The 24,530-nt window shown below is 37.5% G+C and overlaps 1 protein-coding gene across 2 annotated transcripts in view; it reads right to left on the bottom strand.

Annotated features, from left to right (window-relative positions):
* Positions 1-2,479: 2,479 nt before the first annotated feature.
* Positions 2,480-24,530, bottom strand: part of SLC6A15 (solute carrier family 6 member 15) — a 57,266-nt gene continuing 35,215 nt past the window's right edge. For both annotated transcript variants that reach the window (XM_047788339.1, XM_047788340.1), the window contains 7 exons: positions 22,850-22,960; positions 19,208-19,449; positions 18,922-19,114; positions 17,310-17,502; positions 10,116-10,275; positions 5,216-5,378; positions 2,480-3,834 (listed from right to left, as the gene is read on the bottom strand). In XM_047788339.1, the coding sequence (XP_047644295.1) occupies positions 3,463-3,834; positions 5,216-5,378; positions 10,116-10,275; positions 17,310-17,502; positions 18,922-19,114; positions 19,208-19,449; positions 22,850-22,960 (1,434 nt within the window). In that variant the 3' untranslated portion in view covers positions 2,480-3,462. The remainder of the gene's footprint in view (positions 3,835-5,215; positions 5,379-10,115; positions 10,276-17,309; positions 17,503-18,921; positions 19,115-19,207; positions 19,450-22,849; positions 22,961-24,530) is intronic.

Raw genomic sequence — 24,530 nt, 5'->3', positions numbered from 1 at the left:
TGAATTCTCTTAGCTTTTGCTTATGTGTAAAGCTTTTGATTTCCCTTCAAATCTGAATGTGAACTTTGCTAGAGTATTCTTGGTTGCAGGCTTTTTCCTTTCACCACTTTAAATACATTTTCCCACTCCCTTCTGGTCTGCAGAGTTTCTACTGAAAAATCAGCTGATCACCTTACTGGGGTCCCCTTGTGTATTTGTTGCTTTTCTCTAGCTTCTTTCAATATTTGCTCTTTGTCTTTAATGTTGGTCAGTTTGATTAATATGTGTCTTGGGGTGTTCCTCCTTGGGTTTACTCTGTGTGGTATATGTTGTGCTTCCTTGAGGTGAGTGAGCTGATGATTATTCACAGGACACATTCAGCTATTTTCTCCAGCCCTTTCTCACTCTCTTTTCCTTCTGGCAACCCTATAATTAGAATATTAGTGCATTTAAAGTTGCTTGAGAATTCTCTTAGACTGTCCTCAATTCTTTTTTTTTTCCTTTATTCGATTCCATGTCAGTGAGTTCTACCATTCTGTCTTCCACCACACTTTACTACCATTACTCTAAAATCTTTTTCATGGAAGTTGCTAATCTCCAGTTCACTTAGCTGTTTTTTTTTTTTTTTTCTGGGGTTTTGTCTTGTTCCTTTATCTGGCTCATATTTCTCTGTCTTTTGATTTTGTATAGCTTTCTGTATGGTCTCCTTTTTTGCAGGCTACATAGTTGTAGACTCTCTTACCTCTAGTATCTGTCCCTTTGTGGGTGAAATTGATACATGTGTTTGTGGCAGCTTCCAGCTGGGAGGGACTGGTGCCTGCCCAATGGTAGATGGAGATGAGTCTTGTCCCTCTGGTAGGTGGGGTTTGTCTCTGGGTGTGATTAGAGGTGGCTGTGTATCTAAGAGGACTTTAGGCGGCCTGTTTGCTGAGAGGTGGGGCTGTGTTCTCACCCTGTTTATTGTTTGGCCTGGTGCTTTTTAGCCCTGAGGACGGGGGCTAGATTTTTCCAAAATGTTAGCCTCCAGGGGAGCTTATGCCAATGATTATTCCCAAGACTTCCACCTCCAATGTCCTGCCACTCTCCCCAACAGTTAGCCACAGCCACCCGCTGCTTTCCCAGGAGAAACCCCCAAGACCCAAAGGTAGGTCTAACCCATATTCTTATGAGTACCTGCTTTCCCTAGCACCCACTGCACATGAAACCCTGTGTGCACCCTCCAAGAGTGGAGTCTCTGTTTCCCCCAGTCCTATGGAGCTCCTGTGCACAAGCTCTGTTGGATTCAATGCCAAATGTTCCAGGGGCTCCTTCTCCCACTGCCAGACCCCAAGGCTGGGAACCTGTGGGGAGGTTCAGAAGTCTCACTTCTGTGGGAGGGCCTCTGTGATGTAGTTACTTTTCAGTCTGTGTGTGGACCATCCAGTGGGTGTGGAATGGCTTATGTCACAAAAGCACCCTCCTACCACCTTGATGTAGCTTCTCCTTTCTCTTTGGGTATAGGACACCTTTTTTGGTAGTTTCCAGTCTATTTTCTTGATGTTTTTTCAGCAGTTAGTTGTAATGTTGGTGTTTTTGTGAGAGAAGGTGAGCTTATGTCCTGACAGCCCACTGCTATCTTGTCCTAGTCTTCCCAGAGTCCAAAATAAATTATTTCTTGAAATAAGATTCATGAGAGTATAGAATGCTGTCATGTGTATACATGGAGCATCTCCATAATGACACATAAGAAGTTGGTAATGGTGGTTGCCTTCAAGGATGGAAAATGGGTGGCTAGGAAAAGTTTTGCAAGGATATTTTAATTTACACAGAGTTGTGATATTTTTGAGTGTCTATAGTGTGCATCTATTGTCTGTAAAATATTCTAAATTTTAGTGATACAAAATATAATATTAGTGAATTTAAATTTAAAAAACCTTTAAAGTTTTATTAGTCACCAGTGGAATTATATTTTAAATGTTATGATGCAGTCTGTTAACATATGGGCATAGCAGGTGAAAAATATTTAGACAATAAATATTTGTCTAAATAGATAATGGATACAGTATGTATACTACCTCCCTAGTTTTGCTGATTTATCCATCACTATTTTTAAAATGTGACCAATATGGTGGTAGAACAGTAATAAACAAAAGCTTTTTAACTAGATGGGATTCAGTGGTGTTCTGGTTCAACTAGCTTCATACATACAAACGTTTCATGATTTTTTTCTACTTCAGAGACAATAATGACCCAGAAAACAGTCAACTCTACACATGGTTTCCTGGGAAACTATTTTTTCAAGAATTGAAAGACTACATTAGAATACCATTTAACCATAATACTATTTTTTCTTTTGTGTCTAAAGTGGTGGTAACTCTATTAATTACTCTATTGATTCTACTTGGAATGTGATGGCTAATTATTATGAAATGCCTAAGTGCCTAAATGCTGAATGAAGTATAAGATAATCCAGTTCAGGTGGCACAAGAAAAACCAATGAGGAAAACAAATATCATTATTTAACTTTGTTTATTCGTAGCTTAAAATGTAATGCCATACAATTTAGCAATCACTTAAAAAAGGATTTATATTTGCATAAAACAGAAGCAAAACAGAAAGATATGAAATAAAATGCCATCTTGCTTCAAGTTTTCAAATCAGTACTTAGAGTACTAATATACATCTATGTACATTGTAAGTATATTATATAAATATACTATGAGTAATCTTGAAACCACAATAAATATCAAGTAGGTTTTTAGGCACACGGCTTAGAAAAATGCGGCATCTGCATAATTCTTGAGAGTGCTGAGTGACTCATTCTTAGAACATTTTCACACATTTTACACAAAACATACAGCCACCACACACATGATCCCCAGTCACCTCTGAATCTCATCTTTCACCCCAGCATCCGTGCCTTCTTATTCTTTGATACTATTGCTCTATACAGCTATTACATAAGAAAATAGTTTTGCAGTTTTCTTCAACTAATTGCCTAAGAAGGTATCAATGCTACCAAAATAAGGACAGCCTATCTATACAATATATTCATGGAAATGTGCTGAATGGCACCATCTTACAGAACTGTTCCTTGTAATCCGGGGGAGGTTACCCTGACGGCAAACTTATAAATTTTGAAGTATACCATTTTTAAGTTGCCCATACCATGACATCCTAGAAGTTATTAGAAACTGAGGTAACACCTGTGGTTTTTAGAGAGAAGAATTTTTTAATAAAACACCAGAATTATTTTTAAAACTTCTGACCAACATGAACCTCAGTTATCACACACTTGGTCTGTGACTCTTTCTTCGCAAATGTAAACCAAAGAACCCAAAGAAATGCTTGAGTCGAATTTACGTACACTGTTAGGGTTAAAGATCACAGCCACGGAACACCTGAGATTGCCCTCTGATAAGTGAAGTCGAACACTTCTCTTAATAGAGCCAATGTTCATTGATAAAAATGAACCAAATAAAGCCCACTGATCTTTGCCCCCAGCTACAAGTCAGATTCTGGCATATCTGGCATATCTGCCATCAAGTACCCTATTCCGTATCGTCCATTGGGAGCTGTATCCAGAGTAGGCGATCCACTCTGTTTTCGATAAATGTTTTTACCAAAATTTGGAGAGGACATCTCACTTGATATCTTTCCATGAATGAGGCTTGCATCATCTCCCTCTAAGTTAACAGGCTCCTTCAGGACCCTTCCTCTCTTATAGGTCACAGATGCTAAACTGCCAGAACTATCATCTATAAGGTTGCAGCGACGAATGATAAAGACAACTGGGACAGGGAGTATTGCCAGGAACATCATTGAAAAACAGACAACCATTCCCCATGTTGGGTAGCTCAGAAATTCCTCAGATGCCTGTTAAAAACCAAGAAATACTTATTAGTAAATCATTCTCTGCAGGGACACGAAAAACAATTACAACTGTCTCAGGATTATAAGCAAAGAATCTGGGCTAGTCTATTTCTTTTTCTTTTTTCTTTTTAGGGCTGTACCTGCAGCTTATGGAAGTTCTCAGGCTAGGGGTTGAACTGGAGCTCCAGCTGCTGGCCTATGCCACAGCCACAGCAATGTGGGATCTGAGCCATGTCTGCAACCTATACCACAGCTCAGGGCAATGCCAAATCCTTAACCCACTGAGAAAAAGGGATCAAACCCACATTCTCATGGATACTAGTTGGATTCTTCACTCACTGAGCCACAAGGGGGAACTTCTGGGCTAGTCTTTTGACTTTGATTAATAAATTGCTATGGAAGCAACTTCTAAGGCTAGGCCCTAAAGGCCTTGCAGTTTCTGCCTCTGTGTCCTGGAAAGCTGCCCTGAGTCCATAATGCCTGGAAGAAACAAAGAATGATGCTGACAGAGAGAGAGCCCAGCTCTCCCAGTTTAATCAACTGCATGAGTTAGCTCAGGCAAGACCCGGAGAAGAATCATCTAGCTTATCCACAGAGCCCTAAGAAATAAATAAATCAGCATTGCTTTCAGTCATTAAGTGGGGGTCATTTGTTACTAAGCAATAGATACCTGTTACATGTGCCACATTCTTTTTCTAAAATCTGAAATTACATTTGAACTACATCTGACCCAATAGTTTTAGTAAGGGATAACAGACTTATTTGTTTAGAATAGTCATGAGTTTAATTGTTATTATATAGAATTATTGACCATAGAATAAAGGTCAAGGTATCATTGAAAAATAAGCATTCTGATTTTCTAATAGCTAATATACATCTTATGATTGTATTACTACGTAGCTAATGCAGCTTGAGAACAGTAACTGAAATAGTCATGGCTAATATAAAACAGTTATAGCAAAACTTTACCTCAATACTTACTTGAATTTTGTCTATATTGCTAATATATATTTTCATAGTTATAGAGTGTCCAGGATATGATTTAATAAATTTGTAAAGGAAAAAAATATTTCTGGTCATTTGATCAATATTTTTCTAGAGTTAATGGTCAAATAATTATTGATTCCTTGATTGAGGTATGAATAAAACTACATTAATAAGGAACCAGTCAGAGCTTCTCATATACTAAAAAAAAATCCACAATGAATAAAACAAAATCGTGCATATTTGGGGATAAACAAAATGTAAATCTCAAGATTCTTGCTAAAAGCAATTATCAGTCATTAAACAGGTTACTATACTGTGAAAAAAAGCAAAGGACAAAAACCTCTAAAATGACATTTTATGTATATTTTTTATCTAACTTCCTTATTTTGTATTTTACCTTATCTTCAATCCATGCATTATAGCCAGGAGGACTTAATCCCATATTTACAATGCTAGCAATCAGCAGTGATAATAGCACTAGAGGAGAAATATATTTCCACATATAGTAGTAATATCTGTTGGGAGCAAAGCCCAGCATATCCTTTAGGTCTTCCATAAACCTAAATAGAAAGAAGGAACTTGATTATTCCGTAAGTTAATATAGCTATATTAAAATATGCTAAATTAAATGTCCTTTAAAATGTGTACCATATCAGTGGTTTGACAGAGGGCTAACTCTGATATCCTATGACATTTTACACTGAATCCAAAAGTCATACTGGAAGATGACTTATGAATTAAAAACATTTATAAAGTAAAATGGAACTTTTACTTTCCATTTTACTATGATTTTCATCTGGAGAAAGTCTTCTTAAGTCAATTGCTGGAAACTCTCTTCCAACTGATGACTTTTCACTCTATGAACACAAAATTTTCAAGAAATTTCCCTGTTTCTTTTTTTACTTAGCCGGAATTAATTAGTATCATCCAAGCCAAGTGGTGTTTATATGCTCTGAACTCTCATTTATTTTTATAGTCCATTTTTTTAAATTGAAAGGTCTCCACATTGCCATAGGTTGATGTATTTCTTAAGTCTGTTTTTCATCTCTGAGTTTCTCCTACATTGCTTTATCGTCTCTCTCAATTTTTTCGCTGAATTGATCGGGCACTCTGTCTTACAGTTTCCCACAGTTGGATCTGGCTGACTCCATCCCCACAGTGCTATTCCACAAGTGCATCGGATCCTCCTATTGCCTGTGAATTAGTACGAAGACCTACTTATGATCAGACATAATTTTTTTAAGTCAGGGTAATGAGTTATTATTTACCTGAAATAAAATTCACTTTTTAGTCGTATGATGGTAACACTGTCAGGAGCATGTAGCCAGTACATACTAGTTTATAACCCTTAAAATTATCTAGGGGTAAATATTTACTGCTCACCCAGCAGTCCTTATCCTAATGTTTCTGTAGATATTTTGGGTGTCCAAAGCTAGTTCTCTAGTAGATTCTTCCGAGAATGATCATAGTAACTACATTCCCTCATTTCTTGCTTGTTTCTAATTGATTTTCTGTGGTCACCATACTTGAATGTCAGTTCAGCTGAACTTAAAATCTGTGGCTTATGTTTTCTTTCCTTGAGAATCAATATATCCAATATATTGTTAAAAATTTTTGTTGACGACTAGATTTTTCTCTTATAAGTAATTTTGTTTTGCTTTTGCTTGGATGCCTGATAATTTATTTATTTTTTTTTGTCTTCATGTGACATCCTAGACTACAACCTCGTGCAGAAATAATGTTAAAAAGCAAACAATATACTTGGAAAAATAGACATACAGGCTAACACCAGCTTGTAGTTTAGGATGTCACTTGAAGACAAAAATAAATAAAATATAAATAAATAAATAAATAAATAAGTAAAATTTCAGGCATCCAAGCAAAAGTGAAACAAAATTCCTTATAAGAGAAAAATCTAAGAGTCAACAAAAATTTTTAACAATATATTAGATATATTGATTCTCAAGGAAAGAAAACATAAGCCACAGATTTTAAGTTCAGCTGAACTGACATTCAAGTATGGTGACCACAGACAATCAATTAGAAAGTTATCTCAGGCAAGTTTCTTCCATTAAAGTTTTTAGCATTTGTTCTGGCCAGTTTTTAGACTCTTGTTTTATGTATGTTGAATCATCTTTGCTTGCTGTTTCTATTTATTTCCCTTAAATCCTTTGTTATTTATTTACTTATTTACTTATTTATTTGGCTGCACTCATAGCATGTGGAAGTTCCCAGGCCAAGGTGTCAAACCTGTGCCACAACAATGATCAAGCCACAGCAATGACAACACCAGATCCTTAACCCACTGTACCACAGGAGAATTCTTATTTCGTCTTGATTTTCATAACTATTCCTCCTTTCTAGCTTCTAATTTTTGTGGAACTGGCCACTGTGCTTATTGCTTTATTTTTTCTTTTAAAATTGATCTTCATTTCTTAAGTATTTTTATTTTATTCACAATTATTTCCTGAGTTCTACATCTCTGTTTTCAAGTCTGCTTTTTTCTTAATTATATACTTCTAAATTTAAAAATAACTGATATATGCTATTCTTTTGTGACTTCTATCATTTTTAAACATTTATTTCATTTTGAAGTATTGTTGCATCTATTTTTCTTGCATGCTGTTTTTGCCCACAGGGTTTTTATCCTACTCCTTCCCTCTTTTGGGAAAAAAAAAAAAAAAAAAAAAGCTGTAAGATTTGAACACACATAAGTGAAATGAATTTCCTGCATTTTCAGGAGGGAAGGTTGGACATGTCCTCTCCATTTTTGCAAAGTAATTTAAAAAGGTGGCCTCATAACTTCTCAGTTCTTTTACTTCTCCTCTCCTCCTGTTGAGTAGGCTTTCTTTTCCATTCCACCTAATACCTCTCTCTGGCTCAGTTCGGGTTTTGCGCCCACTACTTTCTCTCTTCAGTGCAGAGATTTATCTTGGAGGGGAACTTTGGGTGTTAGTTTCAAGAGCTTTTAGAGACCAGATTACTCCAGCACTGATGATACTGAATATCGGTCCCCCTGCATGCCTTGAAATGAGGGCAAGGATCCTATAAAACTTCTCCCAGTTTAGCACACTATCTTCAGACGGGCCTGCCACACATGTCAGGGAGGACCCGGGGGTGTTGGGAGAGCTGCCAGCAAGCCCAGCTGCGCATCCTCCATCCTCTCCCGCATGGATGTGATACCACATCAGTCCTCCAGCTGCCAGAGGTTTGTCCCTAACCTTTCATATATGAGGATTCACAGAAATACCTTCTTGCTGGTATTTATGGGTAGTCCGTTTTGCTTTCTAGGCATTCTTTTTCATTTTTAAAAGGAGACTTGAGGAAATTCAGTCTACACAGCCACCACGTTCAGCTTCACAGGGTCCTCCTCCTCATTTCCCCTCATTCCTAGTTCTTCCTAATCCCTAACTTGCTGTGCTCCAACCTTTCTTTTTCTGCATTTGAATTCTAGGTCTCAAAATTTGGGCTTTGAAAGCCTTCTTTCTCTCCACTCTGTCTTTGGAAATGCAGGCAAATGTGGCAGGAGACAGAGCAGAACTGAGCTCATGGCACTACTGAAGGTGAAGAGGAGGAAATATAAGGTTGCTATAGACATTGAAAGGAGGGGAAAGTAATCAAATGAGAGCACTTGAAATGGGAGGATTCTCATCCTGCTCCTAAAACAACACACAAGGTTTGGAGACCAAGAGACCTGGTCTCAAATTATAGCTCTGTCATCTTTTAATGTATGTCTTAGTCCCTCTGAGCTTCATTTTTGGCATTTTCAGAAAAGTCAATACTTTTCTTAGAGGGTTATTTTCTAAGGCTCATAGACAAGTATGCAGAACAGACTAGCTCATATACAGTAGGAATTTAACCGATGCATCTGTTATCAGTAGAATCATTCCTCCTGTTGTTATAATGATTATTATTTAGGACTACTAAAACTAAAACTACTAAAATGAACTACTAAAAGAGATACTTACTACTCTGCCTACTGTAAATGATGAACTGTCTAAATGGAAATCTAAATTATGATCTTATTGATCCACAATTCAGTCCAATATCTATATCAAATTCCAGCACAGTGCAGGTTATGAATTAGGGGTAGCTTGGTAGCGTGTGGAAATATCTGGTTTTGAAATTAAAGTTTAAAGTCCTGGCTCTACAACTAATACCCTGTGTCCTCCTGTACAAGTAGGGCCAATTTTCCATCTGTGACATGGGTAATATTAGTTGCCACAGAGTATTTTTATGAGGATTAAGATTTAATGCATGTCATAAAGCTATTACTACTACTGCTATATAGTTCATGATCATTAAATATAAGTTCCCCTACCTTTCCTTGCCTGGAGCTTTTGAAAGTAATAAAAACATTCTTTAAGTTTTCTCACAAAGCTTATTCAATATGAATGATTTTTTTTTAATATTGTTTAAGAGGCCTCTGGTCCTCATTCAATGCACTCATTCTTAGTTCATAGAGATCTTTAATAAGCTTGATGGTCTTACTGCCTAAAATCCATATATGTTAACTACAGACAACAACTTTTAAAATTACTAGACAAGGCCTCCAGAAACTTTCTTCTTCTGAGTTACTCTAATCCTTCATTTCACTCCAAGTATATATACTTTTCAAACCAGGCAGGTACATAATTCAGAAGTTTAGGCATCTAGTGAATTCAAGCCATGACTCTATATAAACACAAAATTTATATATAGCAAATGCCATATATATCTTGAAGCAGGATATATCACTTCCCCAAACTGGCCTGCTACATAAGATATTATGTAACATGATAAAATAAGGCATTTAGAGCAAAACGGAATAAAATTCCTCTTGGAAAACAGGTTCACAATGTAATTAGAAGCACAGACTTTAGAGCTTAGCAGGAGTGGGCTATAAATCCCAGGTCTGCCTCTGTCCAGGTGTATTATGATCAAGTCACTTGGTGTCTCACTAAGTCTGCATTTTCTTATCGGTGCAATACAGACAACAACAGCTCAAAACAAACTCCCTGAACTTTGTCAATACTCAGTAGATCTTGTAAATTACTATTTGATAATCAGAATTAAAGCTCCAGAATCCTAAATTACATTACCATCTATGCCATTCCATCTACTCCCCTAATAAGGGGATATACTTTATTTAAATTTTTGAATGAAAAAAAAAAAAAAAAGCCTGCAAGAGATTGGATTTGTGTGGCAAGGAATTTTCCCCTCTAGTCATTTTCCTCCTCTTCTAAATAAGATAGATATTAACAATCAGTCTTCCCAAAAGAGATGAAAAATGAATGCATAAAAGAGGACATACTTACTTATCGATGCCATAAACAAAAGATACAGCAATATTCTCCAAAATGACTACAATTAGCAGAGGCACTGTAGCAGAGTAATCATCAAACATTGTAACAAAGTAGTTTCCAGAGCGCTGCACAAATATCAGACCAATACAAAACGCTAGAAGACAACAGATAACTGGACAAAAGAAATAAATAAAATTAAGCCTAAATCAGAGTCAAGTCTTTTAAGCTTCATTATAAAATATTCCAGCAATAATTTTTTTCACTTTAATAAGTTGTCAATGATATAATACCATTCCTGATATCATGGAATGTAACATATTGGGAGTTAGTTCCATTGGTTTAGCCCAGATTTAATATGAATTCATTGTAAGATAATAACTCAGCTCATCTCCCTGAGTCTGTGGAAACTTATTTACCAAGCACAAATAACACATGAGACAAAACTGAGAATATATTAAAAGTGTCTCTCTCCATAACCTTCGTCTCATTAATAGCAAGTGACCTTTTCAATCAGCAGATATTCATGGGGCATTTCTCCCTTTAATAATGTTTTATAGTTTGGGGAGCAATATTTACTTTTTAAATTAATAATGAGATTACTGTAGCTTATAAGACTATAACAAAAATTCTCAATAAAATTTTAGCAAACTGAATCCAACAACACATAAAAAAGATCATAAACCACAACCAAGTTGGATTCATCCCAATTTCAAGTTCAAAAGATGGTTCAACATAGGCAAATCAATGAAATACACCATATTAACAAAAGAAAAGTTAAAAACAACATGATAATCTCCATAGATGCAGAAAAAAAAAAGCATTTAACAAAATTCACCATCCAGTCATAATAAAATTCTTACCAAAGTGGGTGTAGATGGAACATATCTCAACCTAATAAAAGATTCATGACAAACCACAGCCAGTCTAATACTCAATAAGGAAAAGCTGAAAGCCTTCATGCTAAAAGGTGGAACAAGACGCTCACCACTTTGATTCAACATACTACTGGAAGTCCTAGCTGCAGCTTTTAAGCAAGAAAAAGAAAGAAAAGGTATCTAGGTTCCTTTGTGCCATATTTTAGACTCCACATCTAAGTGGTCCAAAACAGAAAAAGAAAGACTCACAGATATAGAGAACAGACTTGTGGTACCAAGGGGGTGGGGCTTGGACAGGGAGTTTGGGGTTGGTAGATGCAAAGTATTACATTCAGAAGGGATAAGCAATGAGGTCCTACTGTACAGCATGAAGAACTATATCCAATCTCTTGGGCTAGAACGTGATAGAAGGTAGTATGAGAAGAAGAATGCTTGTGTATATACACATACATATGTGGATGACTGGGGTTACCATGCTGTACAGTAGCAATTGGCACAACACTGGAAATCAACTATATTTTAATTAAAAAATAAAATAAATAAAAGGTATCCAAATTGGAAGGGAAGAGATTAAATTTTCACTATATGCAGATGACATGATACTATATATAGAAACTCCTTTAGACTCCACACAAAAACTACTTGATCTGATAAATTAATTCAGCAAAGTAGCAGGATACAAGGTTAACATTCAAAATAAGCTGCATTTCTATGCACTAACAATGAAATATTAGAAAAGAAACATAGAAGTTCCTGTTATGGTGCAGTGGAAACAAATCCGACTGGTATCCATGAGCATGCAGGTTTGATCCCTGGTCTCGCTCAGTGGGTTAGAGATGTGGTGTTGCTGTGAGCTGTGGTGTAGGTCACAGATGCAACTCAGATCCTACATTGCTGTGGTTGTGGCACAGGCCAGTAATTGTAGCTCTGATTCAACCCCTAGCCTGGGAATGGGAACTTCCTCATGCCATGGGTGTGGAAAGGAAACCACCCCCCGAAAAAAAAAATGTAAAAAAAGAAAAAAAAATAACTTAAAAAATCTCACCAAGTTAAATTAAATACCTGGAATAAACCTGACCATAGGGGTGAAAGACATGCTGAGAACTATAAAACATTAATCAAGGATATTAAAAAGTATTTAAAGACTGGAAAGATATTCCACGCTTTTGGATGAGAAGAATTAATGTTGTTAAAATAGCCATACTACATAAAGCAATCTACAGATTTAATGGAATCCCTATCAAATTGCCCATGATATTTTTTCACAGAACTAGAAGAAATAATCCAAAAGTTTATATAGAACCATAAAAAACCCCTGGATTTGGCAGGACAAACCTGAGGGGAAAAAAAAAAAAAGCAGGAGGTATAACTTTAGCAGACCTCAGACAATACTACAAAGCTACAGTAATTAAAACAGTATGGTATTGGTACATAAAACAGATCAATGGAACAGAATAGAGATCCCAGAAGTAAACCCAGACACCTCTGGTCAGTTAGTATTCAACAAAGGAGGCAAGAATATAAAATGGAAAAAAGTCTATTCAGCAAATGGCGCTGGGAAAACTGGACAGCTGCATGTAAATCAATGAAATTAGAACACTGAAAAAGACTTAGACATAAGACATGACACCATAAAATTGCTAGAAGACAAACACAGGCAAAATATCATACAAATGTTTTCTTAGGTCAGTCTTCCAAGGCAACAGAATTAAAAACAAAAGTAAACAAATGGGACCTAATTAGTTTTAAACATTTTTGTACAACAAAGGAAACTATCAACAAAACAAAAAGACAGCCTATGGTATGGGAGATAATAGTTGCAAACAATGCAATCAAAAAGGGCTTAATTTACAAAACAGACAAATAACTCTCACAGCACAATGAAAAAAAAAAAAAAACAAATTAGCAACCCAATTGAAAAATAGGCAAGAAGATCTAAACAGACATTTCTCTAAAGAAGACGGGAGGCATAGGAAAAAATGCTCACTAATTGTTAAAGAAATGCAAATCAAAACTAAAATGAGGTACCATCTCATACCAGTCATAATGGACATCATTAACAAGTCTACATATAACAAATGCTAGAGAGGCTCTGGAGAAAAGGGAACCCCCCTACACTATTTGTGGGAATGTAAATTGGTACAACCATGATGGAAAACAGTACAGAGATTCCTCAGAAAACTAAAAATAGAACTACCATATGACTCAGCAATCCCACTCCTGGGTATATATGCCGAAAAAAAATAGAATTCAAAAAGATATATGCACCCCTATGTTCATAGCAGCACTATTAACAGCAGACAAGACAGGAAAACAACCTAAAGTCTATCAACAGATGAATGAATTAAGAAGATGTGATACCTAGTTTCACTGATTTGCATGCAGCTGTCCAGGTTTCCCAGAAATACTTACTGAAAAGACTGTCTTTTGCCCATTTTATGTTCTTGCCTCCTTTGTCGAAGATTAACTGACCTTAGATGTCTGGGTTTATTTCTGAATTCTCTATTCTCTTCCATTGGTCTGTATGTCTGTTTTGGTACCAGTACCACACTGTTTTGATGACTGTGGCTTTGTAATATTGCCTAAAGTCAGGGAGAGTTATGCCTCCTGCTTGGTTTTTGTTCCTCAGAACCACTTTGGCAATTCTGGGTCTTTTGTGGTTCCATATAAATGTTTGGATTGTTTGTTCTAGTTCTGTGAAAAATGTCATGGGTAATTAGATAGGGATTGCACTGAATCTGTAGATTGCTTTGGGTAGTATGGCCATTTTTACAATATTATTTTTTCCAACCCAGGAGCATGGAATATCTTTCCATTCCTTTACATCTTCTTTAATTTCCTTGATGAATGTTTTATAGTTCTCAGCATATAAGTCTTTTTCCTCCTTGGTCAGGTGTATTCCCAGGTATTTGATTTTTTGGAGTGCAATTTTAAAAGGTGACCCAGCAATCCCACTCTTGGGCATATATCCAGACAAAACTTTCCTTAAAAAAGACACGTGCCCCCAAATGTTCACTGAAGCACTATTCACAACAGCCAAGATATGGAAGCAACCCAAATGTCCATCGACAGATGATTGGATTAGGAAGATGTGGTATATATACACAATGGAATACTACTCAGCCATAAAAGAACAAAATAATGCCATTTTCAGCAACATGGATGGAACTAGAGACTCTCATACTGAGTGAAGTAAGTCAGAAAGAGAAAGACAAATACTATATGGTATCATTTATATCTGGAATCTAATATAGGGCACAAATGAACCTTTCCACAGAAAAGAAAATCATGGACCTGGAAAAGAGATTTGTGGTTGCCAAGGGGGAGGGGAGGGAGTGGGATGGTTTGGGAGCTTGGGCTTAATAGACGTGGACTATTGCCTTTGGATCTCATGGATTAGCAATGAGATCCTGCTGTGTAGCCCTGGGAACTATGTCTAGTCACTTATGATGGAGCCTGACAATGTGAGAAAAATGAATGTATACATATGTATGTGTAACTGGGTCACCATGCTATACAGTAGAAAAAAAACAATGTATTGGGAGATAAAAAAGAGAAATAAATAAAAGGAATTCCTGCATGAGTATTAAAGAAAGATGCAGAAACTTCTGACCAGCTACTATTAATATAAAAACTTAGAGAGATTTCTGGTAATCATATAATACTCCCACATTTTGTAGATTCTATTCTCTCATTGCTTTAGTAGAGAATCCCTCAAGAGTAAGATATAACTGTGTTCTATGTAGTCAGCATTTTAGCGGAGGTGAGTGAAAGTGAAAGTATAGCAGAGAAGGGCACTTCAGGAGGGAAAGAAACAGACATTCCTGGGTTCAATCTGATGGGGGTTCCGTACGACCTCAGTAAGTATGGATTAAATTAGGCAATTTCCTCCATCTCTGAAGTGCTGTGCTAGTGGTATGAGTTACATCATAAGAGATGAATATTATCTATAAACACATCATGTAGAAAAAGAGACGTAGCATTTACTTGGAACCTAACACATACTGAAATATTTAAACGCTTGTCACAGTAAATTGCACTCAGAGCCTCGGGATGGAATGAGGAGAACCTGGATGTGACCCACAGACAGTGTCCCTCTCGCTCGCTGCTAACTGCATCACAGCCGAAGGCAGCCGTGAAGAAAGGATTCTACGTCGTACCGACGTGGAGTTTTGCTGACGATGTGAGAAGACAACTAGTGGTTCACTTACCTAAGTCTTACTGTACGATCAAAGGAGAATAAACGCATCCCGTAAAGGTGATGGGGGGACAGTTCATCAAGGTGAAACATGACTGAAAGTAAAAAGTATGACCGAAAAAGACAGCTAACACCAAAGGAGAATATATTCCCCTCTAACCTAAGAGGTCTTCCCTCCACTGCAAGTAGGCAGATACTCCCAGGTGTGTTTCCCCAGCCACACTGTTGCTTTTTCCCTTAATTTTTCAAACCCTCTTCCCACAGGAGGCTTGGGATATGGGGCACAGATGAGGAAAGCTGCAAAGATGACTGGTATTGAGCCTGCATGTCAGGCAGGGCATTGACAGCCTTGGAAAGAAACTGCAGAGTAGAGACTGCCTTTCAGGAACAGATAAAGGCATTCCTCATTTGTCTTTAGCTCGGTTAAAGACACTTAGATATAAATATTTAGCAAACTGTTGAAATTGTTTTACACACACACTTAGCAGAGCAGTAGGTGAAAAAGGTATGTATGAACTCGCGAGTTATTTACACATAAATTATTACTAAATCTTTCAGAGCTAAAAACTGAACCTTGGGGAGCTTGTGCATCACTGCCCAGCACATTCAAGATTATCTTCCTATCTATCTATCTATCTATCCATCCATCCATCTGTCTTCCCAATTTATTTTTGTATCCCTTACCAACCCTGCTGCTGAACTCTGGTTTGGCCGGCTGCTTCGCTGCTTCCTTTATCTCTGTATGTACTTACCTGCTGTTAGCCTCTGACCCCTGAGAGATCCTTCCCCATTCCAAGTTCATTTCCATGTCTTCCGTTGACAGTTCCCTCATGTTTTTATTTTTATTTACTTATTTATTTTGTCTTTTGTCTTTTTTAGGGCCGTACCCGCAGCATATGGAGGTTCCCAGGCTAGGGGTCGAATCAGAGCCGTAGCCACCAGCCTACACCGGAGCCACAGCAACATGGGATCCGAGCCGCATCTGCGACCTACGCCACAGCTCACGGCTCCTCATATTTTTAGATGACCTTTGCTTTTTCTTAGTTCATGGAACATGTAACATTGCCTCTATTATGCTATATATCAGTACATTACACGGTATAAGTCTTACCTACCCAACTTGATTTTAACTATCAGTACTGGTCTTTTTAGAGGAGAGGCTCTCCTAGGTCTCTATGTCTCTGCTGTAATTTCTCTGATAGCCTTGATATCCTTCAAGCACAAGGACAAGGCAACACAAGACCAGTACTTTTTTTTTCTTTTTATGGTGGCCCCTGCAGCATGTGGAAGTTCCTGGGCTAGGAGAAGAATCGGAGTTGAATCTGTGACCTATGCCGCAGCTTGCAGCAATGCTGGATCCTTAACCCACTGAGTGAGGCCAGGGATCAAACATACGTCCTCATGGAAACAATGCTGGGTCCTCAACCCACTGAGCCACAATGGAAACTCCCCAAACTGGTACTTGAATAACTGCTTGTAGATTAGGCCATTAATAAGTTATATTATTGTCTTTCCTACCTAGATATATTCTGTCAGAGTAAAGTTGCTATTTTATATGAGAACTAAATTTGCGTTTATCGATTTCTGCTGTGTACATTTGGAACACCCAGTGATCTGAACTGCTTTTTATATAATTGACTTGAAAGTAAAAGACATGAACAGTCTATAATTTTGTTCTAGTGCCAGGAAGGCATGATGATGACATTACTGCTAATAAAGAGGAATATAATAAGTGATCACTAATACATAATCTATTAAATCTGTTATTTGCTTATTATATAATGTCATAAATAAAAAATGCTAATAATACATTTTTTTCCCTTTTTTTTTTTTTTTGGCCACCCTGTGGCATATGGAGTTCCTGGGCCAGGGACCCGATCAAAGCTGCAGCTGTGATCTAGGCCACATCTATGGCTGTGTGGGATCCTTAACCCACTGTGTGGCGGCCAGGGATCAAACCTGCATCCTCGAACTCCAAAGACGCTGCCAAGCCTGCTGTCCCACAGCAGGAACTCCTACTAGTACATATTAATAAGGAGACATTCATAATAAACACTTTCCTATTTCAATCCCTCACCAAGGATAAAAGGGCCCCTATCAGTTCAAGGAAAAGTCAAATACATGAAAACTCACCAGTGAGAATTTCTTTCCTCACTTTGAAAGTGTCCACAATGGGCGTGATGATCCCTTCGATGGTTCCAAACATGCTGCCAAGCCCCAGATTTACCAGCATGAGGAAGAACATCACTGACCAGAAAGGAGAGGCAGGGAAATGCGTCATTGCTTCCGTAAAGGCGATAAACGCTAAGCCAGTCCCCTGAACAGCCTGTGAGACACACACGAGAGCCACATTAACACAGAGCAACAGGAAGGGTCGGCGGTCAACACCAGTTACAAAGGGCAGGGAAACTCTGACACCAGAGAGTTACTAGAACTCGGTGTGCTGATGGACACGTCTCCTAAAACTGTGCCTCCAACAAAATTCAAGGTGGTTGTGTTATCTTATGAAGACAGGAGATAGACCAAATTTAAAAAAAAAGAAATTTGAGGGTAACTTAGTAATTCAACTTTTCCTTAGAGAATTCAAGATTTCTGTATCAATGAAGGCTTCATCTGTTATTTCCTGCACATGGTTTCTTTATGTTTAGTCTCAAGTATAGTGAGCTATCTTAAAGCAAGTGATTTACAGCCAGTTTCTCATTATATTTTCCTTTTTGTCAACAGAGAGGATGACAACTAATGCAAGGATATTTATTCATGTTCACTCATCTCATGTTTATTAAAATATATGACAGAGGCTAAGAAAAAACACTTAATCAGACTTACTGAATACAGGTTTTTTTTTTTCTTTTTTTTTTTTTTTAGGACCACACCTGTGGCATATGGCGTTTCCTAGGCTAGGTGTCTAACCAGAGCTACAGCTGCCGGCCAACACCACAGCCACAGCAATGCCAGATCCAAGCCGTGTCGGCGACCTACACCACAGCTCAGGGCAACGCCGGGTCCTTAACCCACTGAGCGAGGCCAGAGGTCAAACCCACATCCTCATGGTTGCTAGTCAGGTTCTTTTAACCACTGAGCCACGATGGGAACTCCTTGCACACAGTTATTAAGATAGGCACATATTTTTCATGTGTCCAAACAATTATGCAACTAGTAAATGATAATCATAATTCAAATTTTGTATTAAATATTATACTGGGAAAAGTATTAGACTAATTTTATTTTCGGTGATGAAAAACAGCTAAATCACATTCATATTTTAAATATTTGTGACTAATGAAACTACTGTTTAAAGCAACCCTTTTTTTTTTTTGGAAAAAAATTGTTTTCCTGTTTTTTAGGGCCACGTTTGCGACTTATGGAAGTTTCCAGGAGAGGGGTCACATTGGAACTGCAGCTCCTGGCCTATTCCACAGCCACAGCAATGCAAGATCCAAGCCGCATCTGTGACCTGCACCACAGATCACAGCAATGCTGCATCATTAGCCCCCTGAGCAAGGCCAGGGATCAAATCCACACTCTCATGGATTCATTTGGGTTCATTTCTGCTGAGCAACAATGGGAACTCCTAAAGCAAACCTTTTTGATTTAAGAAAGTATGGTCACTGAAGTAAAGCATATGAGTTTTGCAACTATATGATATTCCACAGGCATTGTAAAGGTCATTTTCCTAAAAGAAGTCTTATGGATCATGGGTATTTCAAGTTAATGATAATTATTTTATTAAGCATAGCCTACTAACTTTATTTAGCTCATCTTCAATTTGACAGGAATTCAGATGAAGAGCAGGAAATTCTTCTTCTTTCACTTTTTGAATGATGTCATAAACTAAATCATAATCTTCCGCAGTAATAGCTGAAAAGTTAATGTGACGGGGAATAATATCTTGACTAATGTTGCCCATTTTCACAAGTTTGATGATCACCTCCGAATTTCTGAAAAGCAGAACAACATTAATGCGCACTGGTTTGGAGGGTTACTTTTTTATAATTGTGGCAGCAAAAGCTAAAGGAAATGAGTAACCATACTCTGCAATGCATTTCTCATTTATAACGTTCGCTTTGAAGCCCAGAACAGCAAACACCACCAGTGTTGCCAGGATAGAAGTAAAAAAGTTGATGAACGACACCAGGACGGCATCAAAGTGGCAGTTGTTGTCTCTCTTGTTGTAGCTTGAAAAGGCAATGACGCCACCGAATCCCAGGCCTAAGGCAAAGAACACCTGAGCTGCAGCTTCTCTCCAGACCTTGGGCTCCAGCATTATTTCAAGCTGTTTAAAATTAAACATAACAGAAGTCAGCTGCAAAATAATATTTCAGAATCATCTACATGAAATTAGATCTATTGTTTAAATATATAATGAGACTTGGGCACCCAAAGCTTGTTTAAATCTTTGGGGGGGGCGGGGGGGGGGAGAAACTGTTTTTAAGTAGACAGAACGCTTTTTTCATTGAGGAATGAAACAGGGACTATAAATAAGAGACTAGGGACTATCAAGCCTTTATATGGAGGCTTCAGCAACAAGCCTTTAGATGAAGATGTTACTTACAAGGGAAAAATATGTGGGAATTAAAATAGCGTTTGGACAAATTGTCAAAGGGTTATTTGAAAGAGAAACAAACTATCTTCAGTTATTTCTATTGATGTCTTTGTTTTCTTTCCAAAGAAAAAGAAATCAGTTAGCCATAAAAGTTAAATAATTATTTAACTAATACCCTAAGTTTTGTGTTTTCGGGTGAGGTCTAACAGTCAAAGCAGATGATAATTTTAATCTGGGTACAGGTGAACTATTTGTCCTTTGCATAGTCAATATTCACATGTATTCATTCATTCAGTAGTTTCCTGAAAGCCTTTTCTTTGAAAATTAAAGAAATTCAGCTATCAGATCCAAAGTTCTAAAGGGGCTTCTTTGCAGTATTCTGCTTTACTCCCTCAACAATCATCACTGTATGTAACCAAATCTTCTAAATGGAACAATTAATATTAGTCATAACTGCATAGACCTCAATAAAGTTAAATTTGCTTTCCAGTTAGAGGAGTGTTTAAATTGGTATTTTTATCTACTTGCACAGCTGCAATGAAATCGCCTTTATGAGGAATAATGCCATATGCGGTCAAGAGCCCGAGTTCCATAGACCGTTTGAGAGCCTGCCTGAGTCAGCGTTTCATACCCTACAACACAGTACAACATGGGGAAGTTGCTGTCCAGTCTTGAGTGTGGCTTTCTCCAATGAAAGATGAGCCTAACAAGACACGTGCTTCTTATCACATGGCCTGCTATACTCCATAGCCGCCAGCGTAGATGGATGAGAGTGGCAGGCACACCGATAAGCACTTTCTATGGGTTTTCTCATTGAATATTCACAGCAGCCCATGAATGGTTGCTAGTAACATCTGGCACCTTAAGTAACCTGCCTCGGGTTACACAGCACGTCTGCAATGGAGCTGAAATGTGAACACCAGTAAATCTCAAAATGCATAAGCTCTCATTTAGAATGGCTAAACATCAAGGGCCTACTGTGTAGCCCGGGGAACTATATCTACTCTCCTGGATACATAAGTATAATGGAGTCACTTTTCTGTACAGCAGGAGCTGTCACAACACTGTGAATCAACTCTACTTTAACATACATACATAAATAAATGAAATAAATCCCCCTGAACCTCAAAAAAAAAAACCCAATAAAAAAGCGTAAGTTGTCTACATTAAGGTTTACTGTTCAATTAATTTTAGTGATTATTATTGAAATTTATGCAATATTATAATGAAACATAATCATGGTTATATTTATAACATTTGCAATTAACTAAAATAGCACATTGTTTATTGACTACTGCTGCTACAACACCATTCATTCCATGGTTAGGAACAATCTCCTAAAATATATTCACTGAACTGTCTATCTCTACTTCGCCCACTAGATGGCAGATGACACCTATATACTAAACACATTTTGGTTTCTTCCACTTTAGGAACTAAATCTCCATTCACTGGAAATATTTCCTGTGTTTAGGTACTTTCTCCCTTATGTAAGCAATGAAAATTAAAAGGTAGTTGACAACCTCTTATCATCACTATGTTAAGTATCACATCCTACAGTGGCCTAGTATAGAATCTTTTCAACAGTCGGTAAAAATGAGCTGAAGAAACAATTAACTATATTTTAATTATTAGCCCCACTTCTGGTTTAATGTGTTAATAGTGCTGCAGTTTTCAAGCCGTGTGCCATATAAAAGTATTTAGATTCTAAAATATCTATTTAAATCAGTTATTTAGAACTATGCCACAAACATTGCCAACTTAGGGAAAGGTGATATTCCAGGAATCTATACCAAATCTAGTTGGTTTAAACTCAGAAAACCTTTTTTTTTAATTGCAAACATAAGTATTTGTGGTGATTAAGTGTGGCCCATTTGAGGCTGCTGTGAATTATAACATAGCTGAAACTCACGAATCACAAGTAGTTATTCACTGAGGAGTTCCAAAAACTCTAACTGTTAAATAGGACTTTAGAACTATTCAAGAAAACCAGCTCACATGGTCAACATGTTTGCTACTAGAGAATGAACAGCATCTTGAAACCAGATACACAAAGCACAGCCTGCTTCCCACAGTATCAGGTAAGCTGCCGGGAGTGACCATTCCAGGGGGGTAACATCTTTTGCCCCAATCTCTCAGCATGATGTTTGACTGCGCATTCATCCTTCAAACAACCTCCAATGTCTGAACTAATTTTTTTTTCTACTTTGTTTTTGGATTTACAGAATTTTTTATTTTCTCCATTATAGTTGATTTTACAGTGTTTGAACTAATTTTTTACATGTTTTTATAACTCCGTGTCTGCCTCTAATAGGTAAAAAACTAATGTGAAGTGTAATTTCATTTCAGTGAATAACCAAAATATAGATACATCTCATTATTTTTTCCTGTCAAATCTATACAGTAAGTCCACAAGGGTTCACTAATTACGTTCGACATGCCCAGTGCTGAGGTTATATCTAAGCTGAATGACAGACTAAAGTTTTGGACCTTTTAGGAAAACTAAGGAGAATTTTCCTGAATTGTATATGCATTTAGAAAAGTTACAGAACTTCCCAAAAGCACCACTATAAGCACCTCTCTTGAAAGCACAAGACCTCAAAACAAAAACCTTTGAATTTCTCTGAGACAGGATTTAGAGCGCAGTAGGGCTCTGAACCTGGGATTTTAGGCGATGTGTCTCCTCCTGAGACACTGAGCAAATTAATATGTCCATTATTTTTTCTGGCAAGAAGATCCATTATCAGATTTTTTTCCCAAAGGGGTCCATGTCACAAAAGATTACGAACCACCGAAACAAAGGAGGAAGAGGAAAGACTGAAAAGTTCTAAAATGCACTAGTGTAAAAAATGGGAAGTTAATTTTATTATAAAAGAAGAACTTTTGAAGTTGAAATAGTAAAATTTACTCTAGAGCTAAAACGGGACATTTAAAATTGGAGAGGGATGGATATAATTACAGATATTTAAAAGCTTCGGTTTTACTCAGCTGGTTAACATAACAGCTGTAATTTAAAATCCAGTACACACAGGTTACAACAATCACCCCTTAAATCTACCTGTGGGAACATTCTGACAATAAGCATAAGGCTTTTGTGATCAGAAGCCTTGACTAGAAATACAGTACATACCTCAGGGGTAAACATGTGACGGATGCCATCAACTGAGCCGTTCAAAAGGAGTGCTCTGATCAGAAAGCACAGAAGTACGACATACGGGAACAGAGAACTAAAATACATGATCTGCAAAGAAAGAAAGATACAAGTAGGCGAGATGCACTGACGCCTGCAGTTTTCATCGTAAAGACTGTGTGTTCTACGCTGTGAAAGTTGTGTTCTAAACCATGAAAGTCACCCTTTTATAGCATGAGACATAATACTGTTAATATGTTCTAATCCATCATCCTAGAATGGCTTATTATCCCTGATGCGATGTGACTCTTTAAGATCCCATTTGAAATCTAATGAAATACATTAAATCTTCCTTATTTAATCTCCTTTACATTAGTCCACAGGTACAGTGTAACTCGAATAGTATCAATTCCTTACAGTTCACAAAACAAACAATTTTTACGAGAAAGGAATAGGCACGAACTCTTAAATTCCTACATTATTGTTTTAGGTGGCAAAAAAGAAGTCCTTTAAAAAAAATTAACCCAAATTCCATTATAATTCTATAAAGCTTCCGGAGTAGAGAGTGGTGCCTGTTAAGGCTGCTACGGAATTTGTAGAAATAGTGTAAAGGTTTTACTTGCCACTTCAGAAGTTTGCATCATCACAGTTAAGGAAATGTTCTATCATAGAAAAGCAATTGTCCCAAGCAGACAGGCACCACTTCCTTGATATCTCCGTGGGATCTCAAACTTTCCTGAATTTGCCCCCAAACTGTCCCTCCCCATCTCCATCCCCGCCGTCCATCTCGCAAACATCCAGAAGTAGCTCTGCACTTGTGTCATATCCTTCTAGTTTCCAAGATACCATGCGGATTCCCTCCTTCCCGGATTCACACACACCAGAACAAGATCTCCAATGCAGTAGGAATAAAACATGAATTTCTCCCTCTGCCCTTCAGAGCCATTCACTAGCCTGCCTCTGACCTGCCCCACTGCTCCTCCAGGACCTATGCGCCATGAGACATGAGACATAATACTCAGTCCAAGGCACTCATCTCCCTCATCCGCACTTGCCCTGCTCCTCTGATATTTACACGCCATCTTCATCTTCTCAAGTCTCCCCAGACCACCCAGAATAAGGCTATGCCTTTTTTCCATCCAGTATGCCCCCATCTGCCCTCCCATGTGCCTCATGAACCTTCAATGATATTATTTTGGTTTGTTTTTACAGTGCTTGGCACTGTTAAAATTAACTTATTTATATGTTTACTTGTTCATTTTCAGTCCCGCCTACTGAAATACAAACTCTGTGAAGGCAAGGGCCTTTTCTCTCCTGTTCACAACCAAATCCCAGACTCTTACCACAGTTGCTGGCGCAGAGTACGCATATGATATGTCTCTGCGGAGGAAAGTGAGAGGGAGGTGGAAAGGAATGAGAGAGAATAAAAGCTGCCATAAGCGAAGGATTGCTCAGGCAGGTAAGAAATGCTGAATCCTATAAAAACTGTACACAAACAACAGAAAAGTCAACACAGTAATTTGCATTTTTCTACTGTTCTTTATAATTATATATAAAAATTGTATCTAAACAGTCCAAGAAAAAAATATTACAAATAAAACCTCAGTTAAGTAGGAACCAACATTTTGTTAAACATAATTATTTTAATTGGGTTGTAAAGAAATATAATTTCTCAATCATT

This window comes from Phacochoerus africanus, chromosome 7 (assembly GCF_016906955.1).
Source record: "Phacochoerus africanus isolate WHEZ1 chromosome 7, ROS_Pafr_v1, whole genome shotgun sequence".
NCBI classification, from domain to species: Eukaryota; Metazoa; Chordata; class Mammalia; order Artiodactyla; family Suidae; genus Phacochoerus; species Phacochoerus africanus.
Note: the sequence above shows the minus strand (reverse complement) of the source record. Positions and strands in the feature narration are given on the sequence as shown.